Source organism: Balaenoptera borealis (assembly GCF_965194805.1).
Source record: "Balaenoptera borealis genome assembly, chromosome: 3".
In the NCBI taxonomy this organism is placed as follows: domain Eukaryota; kingdom Metazoa; phylum Chordata; class Mammalia; order Artiodactyla; family Balaenopteridae; genus Balaenoptera; species Balaenoptera borealis.
Window position 1 is genome coordinate 174,795,307 of NC_138866.1, and position 18,955 is coordinate 174,814,261.

Here is an 18,955-nt window from a genome sequence, read left to right on the forward strand (position 1 = left end):
GAGGAACTTTACAGTCTAGTAAAGGGGGTAAGACCTGTACACAAGTGATTGACTGAAATGACTTAACTTAGATATTTGTCCGGAAGGATGTACAGAATTATGCTGAGGGTTTAAAAGAGGTGGCATTTGAGGTAGACTGTGAAAAGTTTCATCACACAGATGGGACTGAGGAGGAAATTAAAAGACAAAGGACAAATCTTACGTATTTTTAAAATCTCACTCCGACTGCAGTGTTGAGAAGGATATCAGAGGCAAAGGCGGCAGCGGGGAGGCTGCTGTGGTGTGAGATGAACTGTAGTGGAGGTGATGGTGGTGAGAAGGGTTTGGTTCTGGATTGGATTTGATGAAGACGCTGAGGGGATTTGTACATAGTTTGCAGGAGGGGTATGAGAAAAAGTCAGGAGCCAGGGGTCAGGCTGACAAGCAGACGAGTGGATCACCATGGGCTGAGATGAGGGTCGTGGGCAGGAGCAGGTTTGGGACATGTTAAGTCAGCCACCTTCACATCCAAGTGAAGCATCGAGCGAGCAGCTGGGTGCTTAGGTCTGGAGATGAGCAGAGCTGTCAGTGCACGAGTGGTATTTAAAGCGATGAAGTCAGGAAGTACATGTTGATAGAGAAGAAAATAGCTCTAAGGACTGAAGCTTGGGAGACTCAAAAATGTGACAGTAGGAAGATGAGGAGGAGCCAGAAAAAGATACTGAGACGGAGATGCCAGTGAGGTAAGGAAGAGAATCAAGAGAAGGACATAAGACACCAAGACAAACGTATTCAAGAAGAGTTTGTCAAGTGCTGCCAGTAGGTTAAGTAAAATGAGGACTTAGAATGGACCATTGTACTCAGCAATGTGAAGAAGGTCACTGCTGTCCTTAAAGGAAGCTGTTTACGAGGAGTGTGATGACAGCCTGACTGACATGGGTTTTCTTAATGGGTGGAGTGAAATTGAAGAAGTTAAGTGTAGATAATTCTTTTGAGGATTTTTGCTATAAAGCAAGGAAATGGAACGGTAGATGGAGGAAACAAACTAAAGGACAGGTGGTTTGTTTGATTGTTTGTTTCTTTTGGGGAAGATGTGATAACAGTCGAGAGGGAGAAATGAGTGATACAGGAGAGAAAGAGGGACCCAGCAGGAGTGATATCCTTGAGTAAGTGAGAGGAGATGGAATCGAGCGCACAAAACGGGATTGGCCATAGGTAGAGGGGGGACCATTATCAATAGTGACTTAATTCTCTAAGCAATGAGAAACCATTACAGTTTGGTGAGTAAGTGGTATGATTCTTATCATGCTTCGTAATCTGCGTATTCCTTCCCCTTTCACTAATGGACAGATTCAAATGCATAACAGTCTGCCCAAAAATAAACACTGAAAATGCAGTTATGCTCAAAATAGAGTGGATGATGATTTCATGTCCAGAAAAGTTGAAACAAACCCTTGTGTTTACCTCAGCAACTTCTCCAGACCTCATGTCAGATCAAGATCTTTACGCTGTTATTGAAATTGCTGAAATGTTTCACTTTGAAAATAAACTTCCTAGTACCTGAAATCAATTTTCTGCATACATTTTACCTTTTAAAAGTCCCCAGTGCGGCTTATTTTGTATTCCTCTTAAATTCTGCTGAATAATAATTTTTCAAATTATCATTCCTTGACTACCAGTGGGCTAACACTACCTCAGGCAAAACTGGAAATCTAATGAGTGAAAATCGCTCCAACTCACCACTTTGTAACAGATTAAATCACACATCGGAATTTAGAGGAAGCTTTAAAGAATATTATATATAAGGTAGTTCTTGATGGAAATAATGAGCTCTTTTTATCATCCATGAAGTAAGTTTAATGTGTTGCATTTTCCCAGTGAAGAGGGGAAGACAAATCAAATACATGAGGTTGTTTTCTGGTAAATTGTTATCGTTGAATTTAGCAAATCAGCTTCATAGATGTTTTTCAGTTTCTTAGTATCTAAATTCGACTTTTACTATGATTAGTAATAAGTTCTCAAATCAGAAAGGGTTTTCTTTTTTATTGCTCCTCAGGCATGAACGTCTTTACACCAAGAAAAGTAACTTCAGCAGATCTTTAATTTCCAACCTCAAGGATGTAGATGATTTAGCAACCCTAGAAGTTTTGGACGAGGTAAGAAACTCAGCTTAATTAAACTTAAACATTCTGTCTATTTAAAAAAAATTTATGGAAGTGGTTTGAGCAGGAGGCTCTTTGAATAGCATCTGTAGGTTTCATGCTTTTGTCATCTCTTAGCTTCCTAATCATCTCTCTTTCAGTCTTCAGTTTTACTGTGTGTAACTCCCATTTGCAGATCTCTCCAGCCTGGTGTCAACTTTTTCTTCTTTTTTATATTCAAATTACAAAAGTGCTAGTTCCCACAAGCTTGAGTTGCTTAGGTCCAAGACCCCTTCTTCCCCTCAATTCTCCCCAGGAGTCTCAAAGGGGCAATTTGCTTCCTACATCACCATCTCAGTGGCAGGACCTAAAGCCTCGAAGATATCTTGAGAGCCTGTCTCTTACCATGGTCAGTGGACCCCTCGTGGGATCACAGAGCCCAGCTTTTAGGGAAATGAATTCTGCTTGAAGCTTCTTATCCCAGTGACCTCAGAAATATTTCAGACATCTCTCATGAAGGTACCAGTCCAAGCCAGTAAATTATAGTCTCATCCTCTTTTTCCTCATCACCTTTTATGTCAGATAATCACATCATTAGAGAAATAATAAGGCTCCTTTTCAGTAAAAGGTTGGGATCACTACCCTGCCTGATCCACAGGCTTTTCTTTTTTTAATACTTCTGATACATTCCTGAGCATTTTGCTTAAAAGTGCAGCAAATCAGGAGGCATATTCTGAACCGAAGTAGTCATTTGGTAAATTTTGGGTTGCATAAACAACTCAAGTACTTCCTCAGAATAATCTTTCTTGAGAACATCAAACATCTTGTAATCAAATAGTGTTTGTAAGCCAGAGATTGCCAACACCTTTATGAATCTTTGTGTATCAGATTTTCCAATGATGTGAAGTCCTAAGCTTATGGATTATAAAGAAGGCTTTACTAATCATATTGCTGACCTATGTATTAAACACTGGGTTTGTTTGTTTCTGTTGTCTGTGTTTTATTTTTTTGTCTCTTTTTTGACCCAAGATCTTTTGGTCTTGTGTCATATACTATAAATGATGATGTCTGGCACTGTTAAAATTGATTCCATGTATTCATATGATTTATCAATTGTGGAAGTTACTTTTCTGTACTTTTTACTCTGCCTCAAAGCCAAACATTTAAGCAAAGGAACTAAGACATTCCACAGAGCCATTGAATAACCTTCATTTGGAATAAAATCATGTTCACTATATCGTCTCTTCCCTTTTCTAGTGTTCTTTCTCTTTACTTCAACTACTGCATTTACTTACTTCCTTGAAAGCATTGTGTATATATAATCCCTGTAACATATAATATATTCTGTGGAAAACACAGGTAACAATGACATCCCTCTACAGCTCTCGAAAGAAAAGAAAATACCCATCAAGGGGAAGGATAGTTGCTGACCGGAGGTTACACTTCTTACTCTCAATAGATCTATTTCTTTCTGATCCTTCCTCCAGATTCCAGATGTTTTATTTCTTATCGTTTACTTTTAAAATGATAATTGACCATCAATGATTTTTAACAAAAAGAGATTATTTTTATTTCGTTATAGAATACAGTCTCAGAGCAACTTGAGAAGTGTTACTCCAGAGATCAGATTTACTTCTATGTGGGAGACATACTCATTGCTCTTAACCCTTTTCAGAGTCTGGGTCTTTATTCCACAGAGGTATGTGGTGTGGCTTGTACACATTTTCTTACTTTGTACAAAAATTTATACTCTTCAGGTATTTAAATTAATTTAATTTTATTTTATCTAATCCTTTGAATAAACAGTTAAATAATTATTGTTAGAACGTAGAGATAGGAAAAAACAGAAGATGAATCGATTTGGATGCAGTTTATGGTCTTTGTGTGAGATATGTTAATTACTTCTTGTCATTGCTAATTAGTAACTGGTCCACACTACATATCATATCAATAAACAGATGCCTAAAAAGTGTACACTTAATGTCTACCTCTGAACCAAGTATAGGAGAGTCAAAAGTAAAATTACATTGTATATATAGGTACTATATACTTAATGGCTGTAAAACTCATCATTATGAGTTTAAAAATTCCTTCTGGTTAATTTCTTAATATCAGACAATATGTTTTATGAATATAAGCACATAATTATCCATTATTCATCCCTAATGTTTAAATATAAAATAGTGTTCTGGAGTTAAGCTGGGCTGTTTTTCATTTTGAATTGGATCCATACTCTTCTAGCTATTTGTGTACTCTAGAATATTATATTGTATTATAATATTATATTACTCTAGAATAATACTGTGCTTAATATAATATTTTGTGTGAAAAGTATGTAATTCTCTCAGTCTCTACCACTTTAAGATTTACGAGAATAATGGCATATTTATGAACCTTGACCAAGTTTTAGAAGACCTGGGCTTTAGCACAAATTCTGCTATCAATTAACTGTGTGATCTTGGGCAAAGTAAATGAGAAAGTGTATGTTAAATGATATGAAAGGAAAAAAGCAGTGATCGTATGTCATACATTATTATATCCAAGGAGTAGTCAACAAAATGATACCTGATTGTCTTATTTATAAAGTATCTGCTTATTTAAGGAAATCATAGTATTTTGAAACTTTAAATTCTGCTTTGGAAGTGGTATGCACTTCCAAAACAGTCTCCTTTTAAATACGACTGCCAAAGTGATGTCATGTTATGTCATATCATTTTTCCCTGTTGTTTTATGTCAAACTTTTATTTTATGTAATTGTCCATGATTTGTGCATGTATGTGTGTATGTAATATGGATGTAATGTTTTGGTGGTATGAAGCTGTATTTTGATTCATCTTTTGCTTTAAAAATTAGCACTCTATCTGTAAATATATAGGGTTTAAAGAAGAACAAAAGCCCTACAGCACATGTTCTTTTTAACCTTCAGCATTCCAAACTGTATATTGGAGCAAAGAGAACTGCCAATCCTCCTCACATTTTTGCCATGGCTGACTTAGGATACCAGTCTATGGTAACATATAATTCAGATCAGGTAAGGAGAGTCTCACATCTTTAGAAATTCTCCTCTTAGTTTCTCGTGTGTCAGCTGCATTTTGTGAGGATCAAGTCTTCTCACAGTTTCCTTTTCTCACTGCGCAGTGCATTGTTATTTCCGGGGAAAGTGGTGCTGGAAAGACGGAAAGTGCCCATCTCCTAGTTCAGCAGCTGACAGTGCTTGGAAAGGTATCATTTAATTTTTCTCTGTCCTAACAGAAATACTTGTTATTCTTCAGAATTTAATTTAACTGATTAGGTTAATATTTATGAATTTCCACATTTAATAATGCACAGAAATTAGAACACACTTGTCCTTTGTGAGTTTAAAATATAACAATATAAAGAGCATATGTTTTGTTTTAAGCAAATTCTAACTTTTCTCACTCTTAGTAGGCAAGGCTTTCTTTTTTTTTTTTTTTTTTTTTAGGGAGTCATCAAAATTTATTGTTAAACCATCTGTAAGTCTTGTTTCAGTTTTGTTCCTTTGACTCATTGACTTTATTGCTGAAAAGGACATCTGAAGTTGTCTAGTCCAACTATCTTATTTCAATACAGGAAGAAGACAGAGGTTGAGAGTTAAGGACTTTTTCAAGGTCTTCCAGTGTTTGCCTGCATTTTTTTTTTTTTTTCACACACACACACTGTATTTTATTTTTACAAGAGATAAATAGACTGACACCAAGCATTGTACATGGATGACCACAACCAAAGCAACAATGATTGCAATTACCAAACATGAAACACACTCATACTATGTCATAATATTGACATTCAGTCCAGTAATCCTCCACTGTAACAGCTCCTTTACTTTGCAGTGAAAATTGATTTGTATATTCTTTGCCTCTGAGTCCTTGTGGGATTTTTTTTTTTTTTTTTAGATTCAGACAGAAAGTCACAAAAATTATACTCATCCTCATCAGTTCACTCAGTCCCATGTAATTAATTTTTTTTTTCCATCTTGATCTTTTGTTAGCACTTTTATGAGTTCATCAGTTTTTCATTAGAGTTCTGAAAATGCTTATTCATTCTGTTCAGCAGTACAGTCAGTTACCAGAAACCTGTACTTGTCAGAGTCTTTTCCATGAATTTCTTGAAGATGAAACCCTTTTATAGGAACATATTTGCAAAATCATCAGAGTACACCCAGAACTGTCTGTAAATGACAAAAGACTTAAAAATGACCATGGTTAAAGATTTGATGAAAGTTCATAATAATGCAGTTGACAAGAAAATTAGTTATTTCTGAGATATACATTTTAAAGTAATAACTAGGATTATTACTTATAACATTATACCAGAACATATAAGATTTTTAGAAATTTCATGTAATGTCTGAAACATTTATATTAACATATTTCCATACATATTTCCATACAGATACAAATATACGATTTTTAGAAATTTCATGTAATGTCTGAAACATTTATATTAACATATTTCCATACATATTTCCATACAAATACAAATATAAGATTTTTAGAAATTTCATGTAATGTCTGAAACATTTATATTAACATTTGTATGGAAATATGTTAATATAAATGTTTCAGACATTACATGAAATTTCTAAAAATCGTATATTTGTATTTGTATGGCAAGGCTTTCTAGAGGTGATTTTCTCTGTTTTTTGCCCTAACGTATTCACTGAATGCTTTCCTTACTTCCTCTTCCTTTGTTACCAGCAAGATAAAGGGGAGTCAATATACAAAAATTAATTATATACATACTAACAATGATCAGTTTAAACTTAAATGGATCATTTATATTAGCACCATAAAACATGAACTATTGAAATCTAGATCTTACAGAACATGTACAAGATTTATATGCTGAAAAATAGAAAAAGTTGATAAAAGAAATCAAAGAAGACCTGAATAAGAGGAGAGATATGACATATTCATGGATTAAAAGACTCAATATTATTAAGATGTCAATCCTCCACAGATTGATCTGTAGATTCAATGTAGTTTACAGTAAAAATCCCAGCAGGCTTTTATTTTTTTAGAAACTGACAAACTGAATCAAAAATGTATATGGAAAGGCAAAGGAACTATAATAATCAGTTTTGAAAAAGAACAAAATTGGAGGATTAATAAATACTACCTGATTTCAAGACTCACTATAAAAGCTTTGATAGTCAAGACAGTGTGTTATTAAAGAAAAGATGGTATACAGATCAATGGAATAGAATAAAAATCTGCACATATATGATTTATTGATTTTCAGCAAAGGTGAAAGGTCAATTAATGATAGTCTTTTAACAAATGGTGCTGGAATATGTGCATACAAAAGGATTGAACCTTACTCTAGACCTCACATGCTATAAAAAATTAACTTCAAATGGATCATAGACCTAAAGATTAAACCAAAAACTGTAAAATTTCTAGAAGAAAATTAAGTCAGTTAACTTTGTTCTTTGTCATTTTGGGTCAGGCAAAGAGCTGTTAGATGCAACATAAAAAGCATAATCCATAAAGGGAAAAGTTTGATTTCACCAAAATTAAGAACATTCTGTTCTCTGAATGATACTGTTAAGAAAATGAAAACACAAGCTACAGACTCAGAGACACTATTTGTAAGTCACATATCTAATAAATGACTTGTATCCAGAAGATATATTTTTAAAAACTCTTAAAATTCCATAATAAGAAATCAAATAACAATTTAAATATGAACAAAAAAATTGACTAGCCATTTCAGCAAAGATGATATGTAAATGGCAAAAAAAGCAAATGAAAATACGATGTTCAACACCAGTAGTCATTAGGGAAATGCAAATTAAAACCACAGTGAGACACCATTATATACCCATTAAAATGGCTAAATTTTTTTTTAAAACCTGACAATGCTAAGTGCTGGCAAGAACATAGAGGAAGTGGATGAAACTCTCGTGTGTTGCTGATGAGAATGCAAAATGGTACAGCCACTTTGGAAAACAGCTCAGAAGTTTCTTAGAAAGTCTAACCATACTTATCATACAACCCAGCAATCCTACTCCTAGGTATTTGTTCAAGTGAAATGAAAACCCATGTTCGTACAAAAAAGCTACAGACAAATAATTTATAGCAGCTTTGTTCATAATCTCCAGAGAGTGGAAACAACAGAACTAGGAAATGAATAAACAAACTATGGTACATCCATGTCATGGAATATTACTCAGCAATAAAAAAGAATGAACACTGATACAAGCAATGAAGCTCACTGGATGAGATTTGGATAAATCTCAAATGCATTAGGCTAAGTCAGAGAAGCAGATTAAGAAGACTACATGTATGGTTCACTTGCTGTGTCATTCTTGCAGATTTAAAACCGTAGGCACAAAAACAAATCAGGGATTTTTGGCGGCTGAGAGTGGAGGGAAGGGTTGCAAAGAGTAATGAGACAATTTTGGGGGTGATGGGATTGTTCTGTGTGTGGACTATAGTGGGAGATTTATGGTCACATATGTTTGTAAAAACTTTCAGAACTATATAAAGGACGAATCTCACTCTATGTAATTTTACCTTAATTTTTAAAAATGGGATGTTGAGGATAGAGACTTGGTTTGATTTTCCAAGTAGAGTCCTTGAAATAAGATAAATCAAGAATAATGTGTTCTCATTAGGCTAATGGCTAAAAAAAAAATAATTGTGTACAACTTATCCCTTGGAAAATGTTTATAGTGATTTGCATAGTTAAAAGTAGAGTCATCTTAAAATTTTTGCCGTCACAGTGATTATAGGAATCTTGTGCTACAAAGCACTGTGGGTACAAGGCCAGACCCAACCACTGTATAAAAGGGTGCCTCATGGTGTCAAAACAGCTGCTTAATTGAGTCTAATTCATTGTCAAAATAATGTGTCAAAAGAATTTCATGTTCCTGTTAAAAATCAATCGACTGGTTATATGTTTTCCATCATGGGTGTGGGTATGGAATAGAAATATACTAGTAACCAGGCCTGTGACCCCTCAGAACTGGAAGAGCCAGTAGCGGCCAGGAAGGGGGGCCTACCTCAGGGCTGTCATCTCAATCCCTTCCCCATCCCCTTGCCCATCCACTTCCCTCTCCTTACTTCTGGGATAAGCATCACTCTACAAGCTTTTAAGTTCACTGAAATAAATGTCATTTTGGAGAGAGTTGGGATGGTGTGGCACAGCATACTCTCCTGGCGTGGAAGAGTTGAACACCTGAATTAATTTACTCAGGGGCCTTCCGCAAGGGCCTTTGCTATTCTTTCTTGATTTGTGAAGTCGATAGAGGCTCTCGTCAATAATGGATTAACTCGTATGAATGTTGTTTTGTGGATGTCAGCACATCTAATGTTTATTTAATATCTTTATTTTGTGCTAGATCTAAAAATGTGACTTGATATTAATTGGAGATGGTGATATAAAAACAAAAGAATTCTACCCTTATCGGAACTGAGTGTGTCTTTTAGTTATCTCCTTGATAAAGATTTAGCAGATGCAAAAATGGTATGTTTGGTGGATGGAATTTACCTTTGTAATACACAGTCTTCCAAACCTTACGTAGCAGGGCACTGCTACCTAATACAGGAGGTTGATGTTTTCTCACCTTTTTCATGAGTGCAAGGCCAGCCCCAAACAACATTTAAAAAGAGTCAAGTTTATCCCAATTCTTGCTCCTCTCTTCTCTCGCCCTTTATTGCCTCTTTTAGAGGATATCCAAAATCCTTATATGCCCCCCAAACCGCACTGTGAATGCCCCCTCAGCCCACCCAAATTCTAATGTAGCTCATGTTCCAGAAATACCTGCTGCTCCTCTCCCTTACATAAACATTTCCGTACCTTTAACACAGCTGACTTCAGCAAGGTATTACACTGAAAATAATCCACTTGATCCATTTCTACTAAGATGTGAATGACTGATACCTCCTTAAACCTCTAAGAGGGGGGATGCCTTCTAAAAGAGGTTGGTTGTTAACCGAAATAAATTTCTGGTGGAATTTCAGGTAAAGTGGTAAAGAAAAAAAACCCACCATGATGCTTGTTTTGGGGAAGGAAAATGTGAGATGGTGTAGGAGAAAATAGAGGGCCAGCCACGTAGGCCTGCTGGCCTGGACCAGGGATCCACATCTCCCTTCCACACACCCGAGCTGTTCTTGATTTTCACGATTATTCCCTCTCCTCTACTTCTGAGTTCACACGTTACCTTTACTCCTCTAGTTGCAGGTTTGACAGCTTCCATGGAAGCAAGGGAAGTTGGTCCACAGTTTTGGGGATCATGTGGATGGGGACCCATGTAGGTAGAGGAGGAATAACAAAGTTTGAGATGTATCTCAGTATGCGTAGACTGCTTATAAATTGTGTTTGTAAATCAGGAACTTAACAGCACTGTATTTGAATAGAAAAAGTGTAAAGGATCTCTTCGCCCCTCTAAGAAAGGAAGTGAGTGAATGCACCAGCAGGAGGGGAAAAATATACTAGGTTGTAACTTCTGGCAACAAACCAAGAAGATGCACTTGTATGTTTACATCTACATAAAGTGCTTATCAAAGAAGAGACATTCCATTCTATACAAAATTAATTTTTTACATTTTTTTATATCTTGCCATTTTCTCTAGGCTAATAACAAAACCCTGCAAGAGAAGATTTTACAAGTGAATAATTTGGTGGAAGCCTTTGGCAATGCCTGCACTATTATAAATGACAATTCCAGCCGATTTGGAAAATACTTAGAAATGAAATTTACCCCTTCTGGGGCTGTCGTGGGAGCACAGATTTCTGAATACCTTCTGGAGAAATCCCGAGTTATCCACCAAGCCATGTAAGTTCATGTCACATATTTCCTATTTTCTGGGAAACGTAAGCAAAGATGATGCTTTTGTTTTAATAATAAAATGTCTTACTCATTTAACAAAATTTCAACAGAATTTTATTGATCATCTACTATGTGTGAGGCATTTACTGTTGGAAGCAGAGATGCCTCAGCAATGTCTTACTCTCTCATATGTTACATCCAGTAAAGGAGTTAATAAATAACCTAAAGTTTATGAAAACAGATAGAAAGCCTCAGCCCATCATAGAGGTACTAACAGGATAACTTAGAGTAATTTCTGAAGTAGGAGAGAATATACTTCTCTACACAAAACAAGTATGAAATTTAATTAGAAATAACAGTCATTTTTTTTCTTTTAAGTGCTGGTATATATAATAGATCTTTGTGTTGATTCTGTGCTTCCCAATGTTTACACACAAGGGACCAAAAAACAAACAAAAAAAGGATTCAGGAAGGGGCTTTATTGTAGTGTTCTTTTTCCTGCCTGCTGATTTAAGCCACCAACACCATATTCTGGAATGTTTAGGTTGAGTGAGTTCCTTTTGGCAGTTTGTAGCTGAATGACAAAATTTTTCTCCTGTCCTCATGATTCCAAAACATCTTTGTTTGTTGTTCTTATGAAAAAACTAATCACAACATGGAATTTGTACCCTGGTCTTTATATTATTTTTTAAAAAGTTGTGGCAATTTAGAGTCTTCCATTTTTCTTATGTTGGTTTTATGCCAAACATATCTACATAATTGTAGTTATGTGTTGTACATTAAATTCTCAGGAACATAAGCTTCCTTTATGTACAAGTACATTAGTATTTAATTATAAGTGCCTTCAAATTTGCTATCATTCAGTTTATGATAAATTGTGAATATAAGTTGCTTGGAGCCAACCTCTGAGCTCAGCCTTTGGTGTAGAAAATTATCCTTTGGTCTTCAGTTCCAAAAATGTCAGGCATGATTTTTAGGCAAATATGGCTTTGAATTGTGGCTCCCTGACATGTGGTCCACCTTGGGTAAGATATTTAAACCTTAAAGACCCTTATAGGATCTTGTTTCTGCAACCTACTGTGTGTTAGAATTTGAAATGCTTAACCTCACTGCACCTCAGTTTTTCATTTTTAAAAAGGAGAGAGCAGTGGTACCTACCTATTAAGATCATGCCTGTAAAGTATTTAGTGCAATGAAGAGCACATAGAAAGAACCCCATGAAGTTTAAGCCCTTATTAGCAGTAGTAGTGTTGATAGTTGTGTGAAGATTAGAAATAATATCTCGCGCAGTACATGGGACACTGAAAATGTCAGTAAACAGCAGCTCCTGTTATCAAGGTGTGCTGGGGCCCAGAACTTAGTGGCCATGCATGTTAGTGCCTTTGCCACCCATACCTGGAGGAACCTCCAGGTCTTATGCAAGTGTGGAGACTTAACTGGTTCTCAGAACAATCTGTCCTGCTCTCATAACTGTGTAAGACTCTGTCCTTCAGGTCTTTGGGGAATGTCCACTTAAGACGCTGAATTATTGGGATTTAGATGGGGCCGCCATGTTGCACAGTGTCAAGGGCACCATCGCAGCGGGTTGCCTGGAGTCGTGTGCTGCAGCGCCATCCACGTAGAGTACGATGTGAGCAGCTACACAGTGAGACTCTGGATTTGTAACCATACAGATAATCTCGTTCACGCTTATTGAACTATTGCACCGTATGGTCCAGGAAATAGCACAATAGGACCATATTGTAGGCATACCATTAAGAAAGTAAGCTTATTTTCAGCTGGCCTAAAGGATTATTGTTTTACAACATTGTTTATTGGGGAAAAGTATTCCAATTTACAATCAGGGTGAAATATATCTCAGTTATAATTCAAGCACATCTGCCTTATAATTCTTCCATGTTTCCAGGTTTTTTTACATTTGTTTTTTTATTTTACTTAATTTGAATTGGCATTGTTAAATTCTAGAGAAGCTTTTTTAATGATCTTTAAAAATGAAAGTATCAGTGGTATAATAGAAGAATTCTTAGTAGGTCCTTTTTAAAATGATAAATATAAATGTACCCTGTCATTCAGGAACTGGAAGGAAAGAACCAGTTCAGAGGGTTTAACTGAGAGGACTGTTTACAGAGGTAGAGGGCATTGAAGAACCAAGAATAAACGGTGAGATACCCACAGATGAACAGCATTGAGAAATCATTCCTACCGCTGGGTCTGAAGGGCAGAAGGAGGGACCACACTGCAGAGCCTGGTGAGAAGTAGGGCTGTGGAGAACTGCTGCCTGTCGGGAGCTGCTGCCTAAAGGAATATGGTCGTCCCTTTGTACCTGCGAGGGATTGGTTCCAGAGCCCTCTGCCGTATCCGCAGATGCCGAGTCAGCCCTCTGTGTCCGTAGGTTCCACATCCACAGATCCGGTTGGTTGAATCCGTGGATGCAGAACCTGTGGATATTGAGGGACAACTGTACAGCTACTGGGAGAAAGAGAGCAAGTGAGGGGAGGAAAACTTCGACCTCTTCTCCCTCCTTCCAGCCTCCTACCTGTGCTCCCTGTTGGCTGAACCCAGCTGGAAGCCAGAGGGCAAGGGAGCCCAGGAACCCCAGTCTGTAGAGGTTAGATTTGGGGGTCACAGAGCAAGGCAAAGAAGAGTGAAGAATGGATCTGAGGTGGCAGAGAAGAATCAGAGTAGACAATTTTTTAAAGGAATTTACCCTTTCTTTGAATGGAATAAATTCTTTTCTTCTCTTTTTGCCTCTACTCATGTCATCCTACCCCCATCTCTGACCACACTTAGTTTTATACTGATGATATTTCTCATGTTGCTGCTGTCGTATAAGTTGTGACTTAAAGCCTTTCCTAAATGTAGGTGATTTTAAAGAGGAAATTTTAAAAAGAGGCTACTCACTTCCAAGAAGAAAATGAGCATACAGAAGTCAATGCTAGAAAATGCTCATAAATATAAATGATTGCTGTTTCACTGCAGTTTTCTCCTGTTACCGCAATTTAGTTCAGCAAGCATTGCTTGCGTGTCTCTCACATGCCCAGCACTTTCCCAGATGCTGCAGGAGACATCAACCAAATGGCAGATGTGTGCTCTCTGCTGTGGAGAAAGAGAAAATATTATTTATGGATCAGTTACTCTGTGTCAGGCACTGTGCTGGGCATTTTACCTCCATAATCTCTCTTAATTCCTTCAGCGATATGACAGGGCTTATTGTCTATTTTCTACAGGAGGAAACAGACCAAGAAAATTATAATAAGTTGCCTAATGTCAAAAAGCTAATAAGTGACTGAATTGGGGTTTGAAGCCACGTCTCTCTGTTTGACTCCAGAGCCCACCATTCATTCATTCATCCACCCATGTGGCTCATATTTACTGAGTACCTACTAAGTGCCAGGAGCTGTTCTAGGCCCGGGAGCTATAGAGCCGTAAGACAGGATTCCCGTGTACAGCAGCGCGTGGTGTCCCGGGAGCCACGCATGCTTTCATCCGGAGCTTGCTGATCGCCGTCACCGGCTGGTTTCTGAACTCGCGGGAAAGTAGGCAGTGAGTTCACCTGCGGAGAGTGAGCAGGCAGACGGCGAGGGTCGGGGTGGGGGGGATCCAGGAGACTGGATGTCCTGGAGGAGGGAGTCCTGGAGGAGGGAGGTGTAACTAACCAGGACACGCTAGAAGCACTGTGTCGTGAGCACTTCACGGGGCCCTGTGAATGCAAGGCTGCGCCGCTGGCTTTGCACGCCTCACTGCAGGCCCCTTTGTCGAATAGTCCAAGGTTCCACCCGTGCGGTGAGTCGCACCCTTGTGAGGACTTTGCCGTAGATTTGAGGCGTTAGAGGCCTTGGCTGCACGGTGATCCCCAGGGTCCAGGGCACATGAGACAGCCTGGAGGGCCTTCCTGCGCATGGCTGAGTGGGACCCTGAGGAGGCATTAGAGGCTCCGCAGTAGGGGTGGGCCAGAGCCAGAGAATACAATGACCCTTGAACAGTGGGGGGTTGAGGGGCGCCGACCCCCCGTTGCCGTCAAAAATCTCCTTATTTACTTATGCAAAAATCTGCTTTTGACTTTCCTCAAACTTAACTCCTAATAGCCTACTATTAACCAGAAGCCTTACTGATAAGCCAGTTAACACATATTTTGTATATTATGTGTATTATATACTATATTCTTATAATAAGTTAAGGTAGAGAAAAGAAAATGTTATTAAGAAAATTATAAGGAAGAGAAAATACAGTGAAAGTACTGTACTGTCTCTACTGATGCTGTAAGTTTATGTCGTCTGTTTACAAGATGAATCATCTGTCGGTACCTACATCAGTATTGTCTTAGATGATCCAAAACACTGTAGGTGTTATACTAACACTAAACATCAAAAATGAAAAGATGATGTGAAGAAGAAATTCATATTTACTTACAGGGACGATTCGTGCATTGATAAGGAAGAAGCAGCGGTATGGTTGCCTTATGTCACGTGGTGTCATCGATACAATTGCTTCACCATAGCCCAGCCGATACACTAATGAGTGAATCTTATAAAATTTTAAGGCATATTACAGCCATATTCATCATACAGTAATGGAAGCATTGGTACATGTTTTAGAAAACTACTTTGTGTTGATAGGCTGATACGCAGTTTCTCCATTTACGAGAGAGAGGCATTCTGTACAATAAAGTAATTCTTTGAAAGCAGAGTGGTAAAAGAGTAAGAATCGTAGCGCATTGTTAATTTTATATTAACTGTCACTCCCCTTATGCCTGTAAAGATAGGTTCTCCACTTTAAGTCTTGTACATGATATTCTACACACAATTTAAAAATATTTATTGAAAAAATTTGCATATAAACGGACCCACACAGTTCAAATCCCTGTTGTACAATCTGGTGACTTGCTGAGCCCCTACATGTGTTCCCAGGCCATTCTGACCTGGGAACCACTAATCACACGAGCGTGTGTGGGTTGCTATGGAAGATTCTGTGCCTTGAAGGATGTAGTTAAGGCAGAACATGAGATGGGTAATCTTTGGAGGTGTCTTCCTTTCCTGTTCCTTTAATTCTCTTAATTGTTTATCTACCAAAGGTCAGTATATTTCCTATAGCATCTCCAGGTCTTGTCAAATTACAGTCCTCAGTAAATGTAAGCTGATAATTAGAGAGAACACCACCGGTTACGCGTGTCTGCATATATGAGTCACTCCTTTAATTGTGCACTGCATCATTTAAGCATTAGAGGTGTGACACATAGAGCAATCAATGTGATTTCATTAGAACAAAGCAAACTAAATTACATGCTGTGCCCGTCTTAGAGGAATTTTATTATTTTGTGGTGAGAAAAGACAAGAACTAAACTTTCTGTTCTGTTCTAACCTTGCTTGTGTACAACGCTCATGTTCATCGAAGTATTACTAGTGACTGCCACAAATAATGGCTGGGGGCGTAGAAGGTACGAACACAGCCAGCTCTAAAGGATGCCACCATCCTCACTTCAGCATCTGAACCTGTGGATGCCCCTTTTCCTGAAATGCTCGCCTGTCTTTGCTTCCATGACTGGACTCTTCTCTGAATTTTTCTTCTCTGACTTAGATTTATCCATCCATTCCCAAAATGTATACTCATCAAAGATCTGTTCTTGGAGCATTTCTCTTTTCTCTATATATTCTCACAGTTAGCAATTTCTTCTGACATCATGGCTCAGTGGATAGCTCTGTGTGATTGACAGCCAAAGATGTACCTCTTGCTGTCTCCCAAGTTCATGTGGTTTTTTTTTTTTTTGCTGCATTGGGTCTTCATTGCTGCGCTTCTCTAGTTGCGGCGAGCGGGGGCTACTCTTCCTTGTGGTGCGTGGGCTTCTCATTGCGGAGGCTTCTCTTGTTGCGGAGCACGGGCTGTAGGTGCGTGGGCTTCAGTAGTTGCGGCATGTGGGCTCAGTAGTTGTGGCTTGCGGGCTCTAGAGCGCAGGCTCAGTAGTCGTGCTTAGTTGCTCCACGGCACGTGGGCTCTTCCTGGACCAGGACTCGAACCAGTGTCCCCTGCACTGGCTGGCAGATTCTTAACCCCTGCGCCACCAGGAAAGTCCCCAAGTTCATGTTTTTCATTTCCAGCAACCTGGATATTTTGCTGTCATCTCGAATTCAACTGAATACAGGCACACCTTGGAGATACTGTAGGTTCGGTTCCAGTCCCCTGCAATAAGGTGAATATCACAATAAAGCAAGTCACGTGAAGTTTTTGGTCTCCCAGTGCATATAAAAGTTATGTCTACAATATATTGTAGTCTCTTACGTGTGCAGTAGCATTGCATCTAAAAAAACAATGCACATACCTTAATTAAAAAATACTTTATTGTTAAAAAATGCTAGCATCTGATCCTTCAGCGAGTTGTAATTTTTTGGCTGGTAGAGGGTCTTGCCTTGATGCTGGTGGCTACTGACTGATCAGGACGGTGGCTGCTAAAGGCTGGGGTGACCGTGACAACTTCTTAAAAGGCAACGAGGTTTCCCTCATCGATTGACTCTTCCTTTCATGAACGAGTCCTCTGTGACCTGCGATGGTGTTTGGTAGCATTTTACCCACAGTGGAACTTCTTTCAACATTGGAGTCAGTCTTCTCAAACCCTGCTGCTGCTTCATCACCTAAGTTTATGTCATATTCTCAGTTTTTTGTTGTCATTTCAACAGTCTTCTCAGCATCTTCACCAGGAGTAGATTCCACATTAAGAAACCACTTTCCTTGCTCATCCGTAAGATGCAACTCTTCAGCTGTTCAAGTTTTACCATGAGATTGTAGTAGTTCAGTCACATCTTCAGGCTCCACTTCTAATTCTAGTTTTCTTGCTATTTCTACCACATCTGCAGTTACTTCCCCCCATAAAGGCTTGAGCCCCTCAAAGTCATCCATGAGGGTTGGAATCAACTTCTTCCAGACTCCTGTTAATGCTGATATTTTGACCTCTTCCCATGAATCATGAATGTTCTTAATGGAATCTAGAATGGTGTATCCTTTCCAGAAGGTTTTCAATTGACTTTACCCAGATTCATCAAAGGAATCACTGTCTGTGGCAGCTATAGCCTTACAACATATATTTCTTAAATAATAAGACTTGAAAGTCAGAATTACTTCTTGATCCATGGGCTGCAGAATGGACGCTGTGTTAGCAGGCGTGAAAAAACCATTCATCTTGTTGTCCACCAGAGCTCTTGGGTGACTAGGTGCATTGTCCATGAACTATAATATTTTGGAAGGAACCTTCTTTCTGAACAGTAGGTCTCAACAGTGGGGTTAAAATATTCAGGAAACCATGTTGTAAACAGATGTGCTGTCATCCAGGCTTTGTGTTCCATTTAGAGCAGGGGTCCCCAACCCCCGGGCCGTGGACCGGTACCAGTCCTGTTAGGAACCGGGCCGCACAGCAGGAAGTGAGCAGCGGACGAGCGAGCGAAGCTTCATCTGCCGCGTCCCATCGCTCCCCACTGCTCCCCACAGCTCCCCATCGCTCCCCATCGCTCCCCATGGCTCCCCACGGCTCCCCATCGCTCCCCATCGCTCCCCACGGCTCCCCACAGCTCCCCACGGCTCCCCACCGCTCCCCACAGCTCCCCACGGCTCCCCACCGCTCCCCACGGTTCCCCACGGCTCCCCACAGCTCCCCACGGCTCCCCACGGCTCCCCGCCGCTCCCCATGGCTCCCCATGGCTCCCCATGGCTCCCCATCGTTCCCCATCGCTCCCCATCGCTCCCCATGGCTCCCCATCTCTCCCCATGGCTCCCCATGGCTCCCCATCGCTCCCTATGGCTCCCCATCACTCCCCATGGCTCCCCATCCCTCCCCATCTCTCCCCATGGCTCCCCGCCACTCCCCGCCGCTCCCCATGGCTCCTCATCACTCCCCATGGCTCCCCATCGCTCCCCATGGCTCCCCATCTCTCCCCATGGCTCCCCATCGCTCCCTATGGCTCCCCATCACTCCCCATGGCTCCCCATGGCTCCCCATCGCTCCCTATGGCTCCCCATCCCTCCCCATCTCTCCCCATGGCTCCCCGCCGCTCCC

At 39.4% G+C, this 18,955-nt stretch overlaps 1 protein-coding gene across 25 annotated transcripts in view; it reads left to right on the forward strand.

Moving 5' to 3' along the window:
• Positions 1-18,955, forward strand: part of MYO3A (myosin IIIA) — a 188,188-nt gene that overhangs the window by 79,959 nt on the left and 89,274 nt on the right. For 23 of the 25 annotated variants that reach the window (XR_014242597.1, XR_014242598.1, XR_014242599.1 and 20 more), the window contains exons 11-15: positions 2,036-2,135; positions 3,703-3,819; positions 5,047-5,151; positions 5,259-5,342; positions 10,721-10,923. Coding sequence is in view for 16 of the 25 variants with exons in the window: in XM_082385245.1 (XP_082241371.1) it covers positions 2,036-2,135; positions 3,703-3,819; positions 5,047-5,151; positions 5,259-5,342; positions 10,721-10,923 (609 nt within the window). In the remaining 9 variants the exon portion in view is untranslated. Of the gene's footprint in view, positions 1-2,035; positions 2,136-3,702; positions 3,820-5,046; positions 5,152-5,258; positions 5,343-10,720; positions 10,924-12,990; positions 18,345-18,955 lie in introns of those variants that run through there. The other 2 variants (XM_082385238.1, XM_082385239.1) reach the window with 2 other exon arrangements.